This window comes from Hordeum vulgare, chromosome 6H (assembly GCF_904849725.1).
Source record: "Hordeum vulgare subsp. vulgare chromosome 6H, MorexV3_pseudomolecules_assembly, whole genome shotgun sequence".
Taxonomy (NCBI): domain Eukaryota; kingdom Viridiplantae; phylum Streptophyta; class Magnoliopsida; order Poales; family Poaceae; genus Hordeum; species Hordeum vulgare.
In genome coordinates, this window is record NC_058523.1 from 395,593,785 (window position 1) to 395,608,694 (window position 14,910).

A 14,910-nucleotide genomic window follows, 5' to 3' on the forward strand; every position below is an offset into this window, starting at 1 on the left:
AGGCGCCGGCTCGATCTCATCCTCCGCCGGCAGCCTCCACGACTTGTGCACGATCATCCCATGCTCCACCAGCTGCAGCAGATCTCCCTCCATCACCGTGGAGGGGAGGAAGTCTCCCTGGATCCACCCCGCCGGCAACGCTCGCTGCCGCCGCCGAGCAGGAGCCGCCGCCTTCCCCTTCTTCTTCTTCGCCTCCAGCTTGCTGGTCTGTCCCTTGTTCATGGCGGAAGCTGCGGGTCCGCAAAGGGGAAGGAAAAGGAGGAAGCTTGGGTGCGCAGCGGAAGGCGAGAGGAGCGGAGCAAGCAAAGGCAAAAGATCCGGCGGGCGTAACGAAAAACCCTTGCTGCTGGGATTTAAGTAAGGTTCCGGCTGGGTCGCTGGCAGGTGGCCCCGAAACCTTATCCCCCGACCGACCGCGGCGATATCAGTGGAGAGGATGAAGGCGCGAGAATCGAGGCGTCAGGCGCTACTCGAGCGCGCTGGCGTCATCCCTGCTGAGCGCGCGGAAACCGAAATTTGAGGATGCCGGAAAATCCACCGCTGTGAGTTGACTGGTCACGTCAAGAGATACCCTGGAAGCACTCGGTTTCCGACAGCTTGTTCCACAAAGATTTCCACTCGGATCGTTGGTCAGAGAAGATAAAATGGATCGAGGCAAGCAACGCCAAAGTCACATCCGTTCCAGTCGGATCCAAACTTCAAGCATCGCTTCATCGTTCCAACCCCAATCCATTTGGGGACTAATGATGGGGTTATAGTCCTAGGGTAGGGTCATAGGCCTGCCCTGTAAGTCCTACCCAAGGACTACCCCTCACAAGGGACAAGGCCCTTAGTCAGTTCCGACTGAATTAAGGAGTCCCCATCGTCCAGTCGGTAACAGGTCCTCGACCATCCAGTCGGAGACTAGCATTCGGAGAACATCAAACTAACCGACTGGATGCCACTCGGTACATCGTAACCCCCTTGGAGGGAAACGGTCGTACGTTTCCCGGTGCATTTATTAGCATTTAGGACGTACGTTACCTGTAACGTAGGCATTCAATCGCCACTACTCCACCCCTGTACCAGAACCATTGTGGAAGGCAGCGCACTCTATATAAGCCACCCTCCCCCGCTGGTGCAGGGGTTAGCAAATCATTGTATTCCATATTCCACTCGACAACAAGCTCCTAGAGCACTGAGACGTAGGGCTATTACCTCCACCGTAGAGGGGCCTGAACTCATACAACCTCGCCGTAGCTGGGACTCTGCCCATCCTTTTCGTACCCTACACATCTACTGTCAGGCTTATACCCACGACATACACCGAGAAGCAAATAGCATGGGAAAAAGACTTCATAACCCTTCCATCACAGTATGACTTACACTATAAGCCTGATGACTATACACGCACATTGCAGAAGGAAGTGAAAAAGAGCAGCTCACGTGCAAGTGCAAGTGGGAGCAAATCAAGTTCAACTACAAGCAAGAAAAAATCAGACGTTCCTCAGCTTGGACAACAGGCCAAACAGTTGATCCCACCCCTCAAGGTGTTAACCGAGAATGTTCCCCCTCCGGTGCAGGGGCAAGCTTTTGAAAGAGCAAAGGAGTTGGCGGCTGAATGTGGTATCTCGGTTGAAGATTTGCTGGATTCCCAAGACGACAGGATATCCAAGGCTGTGGTAGCCCCTAAGCCACAGTTTGTCATGGGAGAGCCTTTGGTCAGCAAAGATGATCTCCCAACAAATATGTGTTACTTGCATCAATGGTACTTAAGTGAATCAAAGAATGGGAGAACGATGATCGTGTTGAGTGTCCCACGGGAGTACTACGGCCACTCCGAAGAAATCCATATCAACTTTGATGAACTCTTCCAGATGTACAATGGCGACGCCCTCGAAAAATCGCTTATGAGTTGCTATTGTCTGTAAGTTTTTCAATTCGTTGTCTACATATAACTTGTCTAGTTATTTCAATTCATTGTCTATATATAACTTGTACTCTATTATGCAGAATGAAGATTCTGGATTGTAAAAGTAAGACCATCCTAAATATTGGGTTTATTGACCCAGATAAAATACATATAGCGACGCTAACTGATAAACCCAAGGAGACGGAGGAAAACCTTCTAAGGTTTCTAATAGATCAAAATTTCTGTGACCACATACTGTTTCCATACAACTTCAGGTGAGGGTCTTTACTCTGTTGTGTCCATTCACTTATAAGTGTAACTGATAAGCTACTGACACACACACACACACACACACACACACACACACACACACACACACACACACACACATATATATATATATATATATATATATATACATGTGCAGCTTCCATTGGATTCTGTTGGACATTCAAATTGATAAGGGAAGAGTTGATGCCTTCGACCCATTATCGAGACCCTTGGAACAGTTCCAAAGCATGCAGGACATGCTCCAAGGGTAATTTTAATCATTCTTGCGCTCTATCGGTCTCTTTCGATGATTTTTTGATATATCAATTAATGAAAAACTTAGCAAATCATTATCCTTGTCGGGCAGGGTTTGGAAGCGGTTCAAGTGCGTGACTCCCGATAACTTTCCTGAGAAGCTGACCTTTAGAGCGGCTCAGGTAAGTAGTAGTATGATATACTTCTATTAATTTTCAATACATTTATGATGCTAGATTATTATTTTGATTATATATATTCTATTCTCGTAAAGTGCGACCAGCAGCCACGGGGAACGCATCTATGCGGATACTATGTTTGCGAGACCATTCGCACGTTTACCTCTGAGCTCAAGGATCACAGATTCGACGTAAGCAATGAACATTCACACCTCTATTTTTACCCGTCATTCTTTGTTATCATGATTGATATTCATATTCATCTCCTCTTCTTATATAGCACACGGCCATGAGGACGAAGGTCCTACCAGAGCAACGCGCGATTGCTGTTGCAGAGGAGCTTGCGGGATTTCTGAGGACGGAAGCTATAGATGACAAAGGACGATTTAGTGTAACTAGGGGCCATTACTGATGTTCGTCCATGTAATCGAATAGACGGGCTCTAGTCCCGATAATTCAGATCTCCATATAATTGTATATATATGCTCGCTTGTAAGATAAGTTAATCTTATATATATATATATGCATAATTATTTCTATTTAAATTATATGAAAACTAATTCCCGAACACCAAACGAGGCATCACGTTAATCTCCCGAGCACCTAAACCCTAAAACCCCAAAACCCCAAAATAATTTCATTCAAAAAAAACCCAAAAACCAGCAAAATCTGAAAATCTTTAGTCCCGGTCCGTGTAACAAACCGGGACTAAAGGGCCTGCCCCTGGGGCGCTACGAGGCGCCCACGTGGAGCACCTTTAGTCCCGGATTGTAACAGGGTCGGGACTAAAGGTTAGGCCTTTAGTCCTGCCCCTTTAGTCCCGGTTGGTGAACCGGGACTAAAGCCCCTTACAGGCCGGGGCTAAAGGCCCCGTCCCCACTAGTGGATCATGATTAATTCCAGTAAACAATTCAAGACTATAACCCAAACTAATTATGAAATAGGATTTCGCCCCGTTTTATAGATAAAACAAAACTATAACCCAAACTATCATGTAACAATCTAGAAAACTAGATGAACATCAGAATATGCACATCATTATCTCACACAAAGTAGCAACTAGAGAGAAAGACATTAACAGATCACGAATAACGTATTGTTTGTTAGCTGCTGTAGGAGCGACGGTGTTGATGATGATGTTGGCGACGATCTATTGTTGACGGCGATGGAGACGGCGATGAGTAGCGTTTGAGATGAGTTAGACTACGGTGGCGACGCAAATTGCGAGATGAGGCAAAACCCTAGGTGTTTTCGGTGTGTCTTTGGCTGAGGCCGGTAAGCAGTACATATAGGAGGACCAGAGGCGGTACCGTGTCACGATCATGATCTCAAACTGACTTGGTTTCTAAGTCGTATACTTACCGGGCAAGAAATAATTAACTTGTGTGCCAAGACATAAAAAATAAAACGACAAAAGAAAGTCGTGCCCCGTCAAGGCAACAGACTGGATTTCGACGGACCATTCACACGTATGTCGCATGTACGCGCCATCCCGTCCCGCCCAGGCGAGGAGAGGCGAGCGGGCACGCGTGTGGTCTTCCCCTTTCTCTTCTCAACACACACTTAAAATGGTGGAAAGAACTTACTATATAAAGAGGTCCAACTCTTTCTCAACTAGTCGTATGGTACTAAACTTTAGCACCACCACACCACCACTTGCCATTTTATTCATGGGCTCATTTGAGATTTCAGAATTTTATAGATGGACCAAACCCATTTATTCTAACAGGGGAAGCGTACAAAACAACTACTATAATTTTTTCTTTATGATATACAACAACAACCATCAGACACCAATCATCTAGCTCGTTTCTTGATTGGATTGTTTCCTAATCTGTAGCTATGTGGTGAATAATAAGGGACGATGAAATTTTGATCTTGCATTTGCTGCCATGAACAACGTTATCATCAGCAAACAAGTACTTCAATCTGCCAAGGAACTACTCCCTCCGTACCGAAATATAAGACATTTTTACAGTTTAAATTAAACTTAAAAAATGCCTTATATTTTGGTACAGAGGCAGTAGGTACCATCTCCCTTTCTCTTCGGCAGTTTATGTACTTGCTTCTGAAGCACAGGTTAACTCAGCTATGTTTGTAGAACAGCAACAACCGGAAATTGCTTTTGAAGGCCAAGCTTTATGGAGGCCCCCAAATGCAATATTCAAAATTCACGAAAATTTATATTTTTACATTTCAAAAAATTCTGAAAAATAATACAGAAATAGGTGAGGGCACAACACACATGTGTGCAAATTTTTAGCAAAAAATATGTTGAAATGAGGCCTGTACAAAAAAGACAAATCTGGAGTTTTTTGACACATATTCATCATTCCAGATCATGAATTTGTCTTTTTTGTGCAGATCGTATTTTAAAGTATTTCATCTTAAAAATTTACACACATACACATAACATCCTTCTTTACTTGCATTTTTTTTAGATTATCTGGAAATCAAAAAGTTTGAATTTTGAATTTTTCAAAAATTTCGAGCTCCAGTTCGCTCGGCCACCAAATGTCCGTTCTCAGCAACAACAAACAAATAATAGTAGAGCACAATAAAACTCATCAGATCAAGACAAATACGTAATTTATAAAATAGCTGCTTACATAGATGTTTCAATTATACATGATACATCGAAGAACAATATGTGCTTGTATGTATTTACATATACACAAGGAAGATGCATGACATTTTGTTATCAGATCATTCATTTTCAATCGGAGAGATACTGTTATCGCAGCACTATGGTGACAGCTAACTTTGTGAATTTCTGTTTATGCAGTACACTTCACACATACTAGTTTTCTGGGATTGGAGCGTAACCCTGTGGTTCTTCAAGGCGAGCTGGGGCAACAGCAGCTACAACAACTGAGGCACCAAATAGCACAACAACCAACGCCGTGAAGTTCACCAGAAATGACTCTGGTCCATATTTGTCGATGCCTGAGCTTTGGAGGAAGGTGAGCTTCTCCAGAAACCCAAGTTCTGCCGTTGCCAGGGCTAAAATGTAAACGAAGATTCCAAGAAGTACGTGCCAAGGAAGAGCACCCTTCCTCACATTTGGCGCAGCCTTGGGGAAGAAGAAGGTCAAGAATCCAAATATCCACTGTGACAAATGCAAATAAAGAGCACTCGTCAAAACTCAGTTACAACAAAATCTCTAATTCTTTTGAATTTTCAACTACAATGCAACTTCCTAGGTCAACAATTGTGGCATGCATCAGCTCTAAACCAATCCATTTTTCCGCCACCAATCTGATTGGTAATAGCATACAAATACAAGCATGAAGTTTATGGGTCAATTATATTGATAACATATTTTAAAAGCACATAGGTTCACGGAAATTGCTTTTAGCTCCCGAGCTCCATGGAGGCCTTTAAATTCAAACTTCAAATTTCATGAAAAATCATATTTTAATATTTCAAAAAAAATTGAAAAAAATACATAGATAGATGAAGGCATAATACACAAGTGTGTAAATTTTCAGAACAAAATACATTGAAATGAGGGCTGTGCAAAAAAGACAAATCTGGAACTTTTTAACACATGTTACTATTCATCATTTCGGACCATGAATTTATCTTTATTGTACAGGTTGCGTTTCAAAGTATTTCGACCTGAAATTTTACAAACACACGGATCACATCCTTGTTTAGTTATATTTTATTTTTCAGATTTTTTGGAATTAAATTTTTGAATTTTGATTTTTTTCAAAAAATTCAGCCTCCATGGCTCCGGGGAGCCAAACGTCCGTTCTCCATAGGTTCACCCATATAAATTGTCCATGGTCTTACCTATGCATACTTTTGGGGTTTAACCTCCTTTTAAAAAAAACCTATGCATACTTTTTTGGGATAATCCGATACTCATACTTTATCAAATGCTCTAAATATTGTCTGCCTGTTCTACTGTAAGTGAACTGTGTCAGCAGACTCATAAAAGGTTAAAAACTACAGTCATTTACAAATGTGTAAGACCAATGTGATCAAATGAACCAGGTTGGTAAATGGAATAGAATTGCAAAGATATCGGAAATTTTACGGTCATACCTGAATACCATATAGAGAAATTGTTCCTATTCCAAGCCAAGAATGCAGACTGTACAAGTTCGCAATTCCAGTTTCATTGTGATTCTTGAAAGCACAGTATATCCCGACCGCACCGAGCACAAGCGCAATAGCATGGAGTACTAGATGGATCAACTTAGTTGTATCATGGTTCACCGTAGGAAGTACCTTGTATACCATTATAGCTGCCAAAATGGACAAAGTCTTACAAATAAAAGAAAAAATCATAAGCCAGAAAAGTTGAGGAATTTTCGGCATTACCTTCACTGCCAAGAATAATAAAGCCAATCAACATAAGAACAGGATGAACCTGTAATGTCTAACATTAGTAACATTCTCGAAATTGCTAAATGTAAAGCAAGTTATTATCCTATAAACTGTTACAAACAGCAGGGAACACAAGTAATTCTGAAGCTCCACCTCTCACTGAGGGAGTCTTTGGAAATCGATGTCAGGAGTTGGGGGAAACAAAGGACAACGGCTATTGGTTTAAAAGTCTCATGTGCGTTTAAGTACATCTCCATCTGCAGTTAACTCGGAGACCTGGATTTTATTTTAAACTGAAACAGGAATAAAGTATGGCAAACACTAACACTTAAGCTAGACATTTTCAGATGCGTTAGGGATCAGTTAGCCAATGACCCTAACAGAAACGTGTAGTTAACATTTGGAATACAATTGACGTGCATCAGCACAACAGAAGGCCCAAGCACGCGGACACAATGACATGTGTGTGTATCCATTTAGTTTAGATTGGCTTAAATTTTTTTGCTCAACCATCGATGCATATATAACGCAAACAGAAGGTGTTCTTATCACAAGTTCATATGGCTAGCGCTAAGCATCATCTAATCTCCATGGACCATGGACCCAATAATAGAAATCACCAAGCCGATGTTCACAGCAAAAATTCAAGCAGGCGCTTCTCTAAATCGCACGGACACGACGGTCAAATCTTGGCGCTGCCTTCCTCTTTCGTGAAGCTAGCGTACCTACCCACCCCCACAGCCCGACTGGATGCGGTTTCGCCTTTTCTTTTCCTTCAGGGAACAAAACAAAATGGCAGAATCTAATCTAAAACCGTCTGCAGCCAGATAAGAAGGAACAGGCGGTTCTCACGTTGAAGATGAGGTTCTTGTTGTCGGCTTCGAAGGCGAGGCCGCCGCGGAAGTGGATGCACCAGTACAGCACCATGGCGGCGGCCGCCACGGCCAGCGCGTGCGCCACGTACGTGAACGGCGCCGCCCTCACGCCCAGCCCCATCGCCTCCGGCCCTCTACTCTTCTGCCCCTCTCGCCGGCGCTGCTGCTGGCTGGTGGTGGTTTCCCGACGGACGGAGCGAGCGAGTGGAGACAATGCGGGAGCGTGGCGTCCCCGCGCCTCTCTTATAAATGAAACTTTTTTTCTGGTGTGTTCTCTGTTAATTTCTCTCCATAAAAACCACGATAAGGGCGACACGCCGGGTAGTTGTCGATTGCTGAAGAAGACGCACACGTCGCACATCAAGGTCTCACATTACGTCTCCATACATAAAGTTTACTCCCTCATACAACCTAGATGGTTAATGATTGGCTGTAAAATAAATTAAAAAATAACATTCACACACGTAAATTTAATTTAACTGTGTCTTCTAAAGTTGGTCATAGTGAAAATAACATAGCTAGTATCATAGTCTTGAGACTAGCAAACATGTTGATGTGGCAAGTAATTAAAGAAGAGAGATGGTTAGAGTAACATAGGTAGATACCGTATCATGTTAAATGTTATGCTACTAGTATGTGTCATGCATGTCAATAAATAAGATCACCTATGATACTAGTTTATGATATTATGCACTATGAAGATAATACGATACAATAGTAACATATGCATGATATTACTATATGTTACTCTCCACTATAAACAGCCTAAACCGTAACGAAAGTAGTAGCGAAGACATTGTTAAATTCACAAAAATATGTGTTGTTCTAGACAAATCGTAGCTTTCATCAATTAATACAAAAACGCATTGTCCTAGCTGATTTGGCCGTGACACATGGGACCTATGTTATAACTAGGCAAATGTTAAAAATCTGACATCGGATTCTTTTACAACAACCAAATTTGCATGTCGAAATAGATAAATTGAATACACCTAAGATAATTACCGCAGTCAGTTGCGGCTGAAAAAAATTACCGCTCAAACACGCGAGATGTAGTTGAAAAAGGCGTAGAAAAAGTACTTATTCTTACGGACTAAAAATTGCACTACTTAGCGAAATGATTAGTCTATGCTATGCATTTTGGTGTGAGATGCAGTTGTTTCTCATCCCTTTTATTTTTTTCCCCTTTGTTAGATCATTCCAACAAAAAACGTGCACACAGAAAACGTGGGTTTTAGCACCCATGGAGCGGTTTCATGTGTTCATCAAATGCGGGAGATTCCGGCGTGTGAAAAAAGATCGCATGCGTAAAAAATCGGTCTGGTGTGCGCTAGTGATAACCCACAAGTATAAGAAATCGTTTGTAACCCTTTTCGATAAATAAGAGTGTCGAACCCAAGGAGCGGCTAAATGTAGAATAAATATTTCCTCAATTTCTATTAACCGCCGATACAACTCTACGCATACTTAACGTTTGCTTTACCTAAAACAAGAATAAAACTAAAAAATACTTAGTAGGTGTAATAGATAAGTTTACAAGATAATAAAGAACAAGTAAATAAAAGTTAGGTGTTGTTTTTACAAGAAAATAAAGAACGTAAAAAAAGTTAGGTAATGTTTAGTAAAAAGTTTTTTGTGTAACGCAAGAAAAAGATTGTTCATAGACAATTGAATATAACATGATAGATACTTATCATGTGTAATGAGGAAGAGGCATACGCTAAAATATTTTCCGTACTTGGATCATATGCACTTATGATTAAACCTCTACCAAGCATCCGCAACTACAAGAAATCATTAAGGTAACCCCAACCATAGCATTGAACATCAAGTCCTCTTTACTCATATACGCACACAACTCCCTTACTCAGGTGTAAGTTTTTGTCACTCTCGCCACCCAATATAAGCGAATCATGAACATATTGCAAACCCTCCAGCGTGTATCCTTCACGTGTGCGCCTTACGGAAGGCACCTTAGGACAACACCATATCAACACACAACTCATATCAATAATATTATATCATAATTAACCCGTAGGACAAAACGGATCTACTCAAACATCATAGGATAGCCACATATCATTGGGAAATAGTATGTAGTGTTGAGCACCATGTTTAAGTAGAGAGTTACAACGGGGAAAAGAGGTGTTACACCGCTGCATAGAGGGGGAGAGAGATGATGTTGACGGCACCAAGATTGTTGATGTAGATCGTCGTCACGCTCCTTGCCTCGACGGCACTCCAGCGCCATCGGGAGAGAGGGGGGGAGAGCCCCCCTCCTCCTTCTTCTTCCTTGGACTCCCTCCTAAATGGGAGGAGAGTTCCCCCTATCGTCCATGGCCTCCATGGCGGCGGAGGGCAGGAGCCCCTCCGAGATTGGATCTTCCTCTCTGCTCTCTTTTGTTTTGCGTTCCTGGTTTCTAACCCTTCACCGTTTCTTAAATTCCCAGAGATCCGTAACTTTGATCGGGCCGAAATTTTTACACGATTTTTTCCCCATAAATTATCTTTCTTGCGCCCGAAGAAGGGCCCCAACCGACTCACGGTGTGGCCAGTAGAAGGCAGGGCGCGCCAGGGGGTATGGGTCGTGCCCTGGTGGGTAGTGGAGGTAGTGGGCCTCTGTTTACGTTGATTTCACCTCCCAAAAATAAATATATTCCAAAATAATTCTCCGTAAATTTTTATCGCGTTTGGTCTTCGTTTGATATGGATATTCCGCGAAACAAAAAATATGCAACAAACAGGAACTAACGCTTGGCACTCCATCAATATGTTAGTCCAATATAAAACATATAAAATGTTGCTAAAATATATATGTGAAAGTTGTATAATATTGACATGGAACAATCAAAAATTATAGATACGACGAAGACATATCAGCATCCCCAAGCTTAATTTCTGCTCGTCCTCGAGTAGGTAAATGATAAAAAAGATATTTTTTTATGTGGAATGCTACGTAACATAGTATTGAACAAATGTCTAATCATGGCATGAATATTAAGATACAAGTGATTCAAGGCAATAGTCTATCATTTGACAAAAAGACATCCATACTCAAGTTTACTAGCAAACAATCATGTCCTTTCAAAATGACAATGCTTGAAGAATGATATTCCTAGCATAAGGTATAAATCATGAGCACCCTGGTGTCAAATCAAATAATTGGATCATACTTTTTAACGCGCTTCAGATTTTTATTACTCACTAGTACATGAGTGTGAACCATGGATAAAGCATAAAGGTGAAACAGAATATGGTGATAGGTTTCAAAGTGGTAAAAGTGAAGAAGAAAGTCTCGCATCAACTCGACGTATCAATGGGCTATGGAGATGCCCATCAATATATATCAATGCGAGGAGTAGAGATTCTCATGCAATGTATGCACTTGAGCTATAAGTGTATGAAATCTCGACTGAAGCTAAGTGGGTGTGCATCCAACTTGCTTGCTCATGAAGACCTCGGGCATTTGAGGAAGCCCATCATCGGAATATACAAGCCAAGTTCTATAATAAAAAATTCTCACTAGCATATGAAAGTGACAAAACAAGAGACTCTTTATATGAAGAACATGGTGCTACTTTGAAGCACAAGTGTGGAATTAGCATGCCCCTTATCTCTTTTCTCTCATTTTTTCTCTTTTTTCCTTCTCTTTTTTTTTCTTTCTTTCTTTTCCTTTTTTCTGCTTCCCCATTATTTTCCTTTTTTGTGGTGGGCTCATTTTGCCTCCCCCATTTTTCATTTTTCGTCTGGAATCTCATCCCGACTTGTGTGATAATCATAGTCTGCATCATCCTTTTCTCACGGGATAATGCTCTAATAATGAATAATGATGATCATCATACTTCTATTTACTTACAACTCAATATTGCAACTCGATACATAGAACAAAGTGTGACTGTATATGAATGTCTCTGGCAGTGTACCAGGATGTGCAATGATCTAGCGTAGCACGAACACAAAAAACGGACAAGCCATGGAAATATCATGCTAGCTATCTTACGATCATGCAAAGCAATATGACAATGAATGTTCAAGTCATCAAAACGGAAGCTATGGAAGTTGCATGACAATATTATCTCGGAATGACTATGGAAATTCCATAATAGATAGGTATGGTGGCTGTTTTGAGGAAGATATAATAAAGCTTATGTGTGATAGATGTATCATATCACGGGGTTTGGATGCACCTGTAAAGATTGCACCGACTCTCGAGGTGATAAAGGGTAATACACGGTACCGTAGAGGCTAGCAAATTGGGAAAGGTAAGAGTGCGTATATCCATAGATTCACATTAGTCACAAAGAAATCGCATACTTATTGCAAGATTTTATTAGCTCTTTCGAAGCAAAGCACTATTCACGTGCCCCTAGGGAGAAGGTTGAGAGAAGTTAACCATCATGCCACTCCGATTATAACAACACAAAGGATTTCAATCAAGGATAATTATGCTCCAACTTCATCGCATAACCACATACTAAGGATGTAAATGGTTCGGATAACTTCCATTCCGAATCTGCATCCGCATCCGTTTTTTAGGATATGGTACGCACTTTCATAAATCCGGCAGATATGGAGATGGATACGGATATTGGTCAACGGATATCCGACGGATATGGTATTGATAATATCCGACGGATGTGGATTATCTGGAATTTTATAGGATTATCCGACATTGTCAAATAAGATTATCTGATAAGTTTAGCCCAAATACTGAAATAGTTTTCATTTTAGGATCGCATACAAATATAATATAACCAATTCCTTATTAAAATCTTAGATGCGTACAAGCACATCCAACAAAGTTACGAACACGTACTGTACTACTTAGTAGTTAACTTAGCTACTATTTAAACTGATTTATGATAGATTAGAGAATAGTATAATTATATGAATCTATTGTACTAGTTAACATGACGTACAAAAAATGTCGGTCAAGCTTGCTGCAGCTAGTAAGATCGTAATCAATTATAAGCAGTAAAAACTGGTTGATTACTTATATATGTATTGTTCTTATCTATATAGATTGCTTGAAGAAATATATTACAGAAAATATCTACTCCTTCCGTCTCAAAATTCTTGTCTTAGATTTCTTTAGATATGAATGTATCTAGTCATATTTTAGTATTTAGATACATCCATTTCTAGACAAACTTAAGACAAGAATTTCGGGACGGTGGGAGTACATCAATATTTTGTGTCCGTTTTTGGTCTGAATCCGCTCTGTTTCCACTCCGAATCCGTAGCCCGATATAATCCACATTCAAATCCGCATCCGATCATTATCCGCTCCGCTCTGAATCCGACAAATAAATATGGTTAAGGATATGATAAAAGCATTATTCGGTCCAATCCGATTCGTATACATCCCTACCACAGACTATGCCTGTATGCTTCGGGAATCACAAATCTTAACATCAATATTCTTACTAATGCATAATCATCAACTAGTGCACCCACATATTAGTATCTTAATATCGTAAAACTATTGCAAGAAATCAAACATATCATACTCGGTGATCTACAAGTTTTATGTAGGATTTTATGACTAACCATGTAAATGACCAATTCCTTTTGACGCTCTAAATAGGTATAAGTGAAGCATAAGAGTTTAATTCTTTCTACAAAAGATCACGCTCTAGTAAATATAAGTGAAGCAGAAGATCATTCTATAAATAACGGTTTTCTATATGTTGAGAAACATGCAATCCAAACTTCAAATGATATAAGTGAAGCACATGAAGCATTCTATAAATCAACCATGGACTATCTCATACCAGCATGGTGCATAAAATAAATGTGAAAACTAAACACAAAAGACGCTCCAAGATTTGCGCATATCACGTGAACGAAACGAAGACGAGAACATACCGATACTTGTTAAAGAAAGATGGGATGTCTTCCGGGGCATCCCCAAGCTTAAACGCTTGAGTCTACTTGGATATTTACTTGGGGTCCCTTGGGCATCCCCAATCTTGAACTCTTTGCTCTCCTCCATCTCCTCATGCCGAGACCTCTTCGAACTTCAAACTCTTCATCCACACAAAACTTAACAGAAAACTCGTGAGATCCGTTAGTGTAATAATGCAAATTACTGCCTTAAGTATTGTTGCAAACTCATTCATATTTTTATTTTTCATTATAGCTAATGAAATATAACTTCTCCATGGCTCATACCACCGATACAATCGATAGTTTCATCAAAACGAGCTAAACAATGCATCAAAAACAGGATCTGTCAAAAACAGGACAGTCTGTAGTAATCTGAACATTAACCATACTTATGTAACTTTAAAAATTATGAACAATTAGTATGAAATAAACATTTTTCATAGCATTACTGTGTAAAAAATTCAGAAACTTTTGACGGGTCCAGTAAAAATTTTAATTCACGCACTATAGCCAAAGTTTTGATTTTTGCACCACACATACCAACAAGCAATCTAATCAACCTAAAGGAAAAATCTTAGCACATTATTTTTATAATACAATGGATTTGTATAATGGGATAATTATTTTTGTGAGAAACTCTTGAAAAATTCTACATTGCTTCCATGAGCATGAACATAAGTGTTCAAGGTCGACCCTCACTTCTCTAATGCATAACCTTCCAATCGCTTCTCTTTTTGAAAAAGTTTTAAGTTCCCCTCTATGTTTTCTTGTTTTTAAACTTTATAAAAGCACATAATAGAAATAAATGACTCTTTAAAACTTTCTGGTTGTCTCCTGGCAGCGCTTTGTTTAAAGCCATTAATCTAGCATAAAGTGCTCAAGTAATGGATCCACCCGGATCCCAAGGTATATCAAAGTCAATTTTAATTAACAATGATTTGTAATTAAGTACTGAGATAAAATGATATATATCATGTGAAAACAAAGTCTAACTCTCTTCCTATGCATTGGCGTGTCATAAAAAAACAATTCATTCACACAAATAAAGGCCAATACATAGCATAAGTAGTTTCTTACAATTTTATCTTGTTGAAAACATAAAGAGGTGGAGATGTAGTTCCTCTCTCATAATAATTGCAAGTAGGAGCAGCAAGCACATGCATCTTATATCCATCAAAATCATCAAGTGTAGTGGTAAAACACAACCCATCAA

At 40.2% G+C, this 14,910-nt stretch overlaps 1 protein-coding gene across 1 annotated transcript; it reads right to left on the bottom strand.

Annotated features, from left to right (window-relative positions):
* Window positions 1-5,167: 5,167 nt before the first annotated feature.
* Window positions 5,168-8,088, bottom strand: LOC123403850 (probable ascorbate-specific transmembrane electron transporter 1). Its single transcript, XM_045097770.1, has 4 exons — window positions 7,786-8,088; window positions 6,928-6,976; window positions 6,649-6,851; window positions 5,168-5,704 (listed from the first exon to the last, which is right to left on the bottom strand). Exons 1-4 carry the CDS (start codon window positions 7,927-7,929, stop codon window positions 5,396-5,398), a joined length of 705 nt encoding a protein of 234 aa, XP_044953705.1. The 5' UTR covers window positions 7,930-8,088; the 3' UTR covers window positions 5,168-5,395.
* Window positions 8,089-14,910: the final 6,822 nt, after the last annotated feature.

What these genes read in the sequence shown, in the direction of transcription:
- LOC123403850 (XM_045097770.1), bottom strand. Translation starts at nt 7,929, where the DNA reads ATGGGGCTGGGCGTGAGGGCGGCGCCGTTCACGTACGTGGCGCACGCG. An exon ending in ACAAGAACCTCATCTTCAAC is followed by an intron (nt 6,977 to 7,785) that starts GTGAGAACCGCC and finishes TAGACATTACAG; the next exon opens with GTTCATCCTGTTCTTATGTT. An exon ending in TATTATTCTTGGCAGTGAAG is followed by an intron (nt 6,852 to 6,927) that starts GTAATGCCGAAA and finishes CCATTTTGGCAG; the next exon opens with CTATAATGGTATACAAGGTA.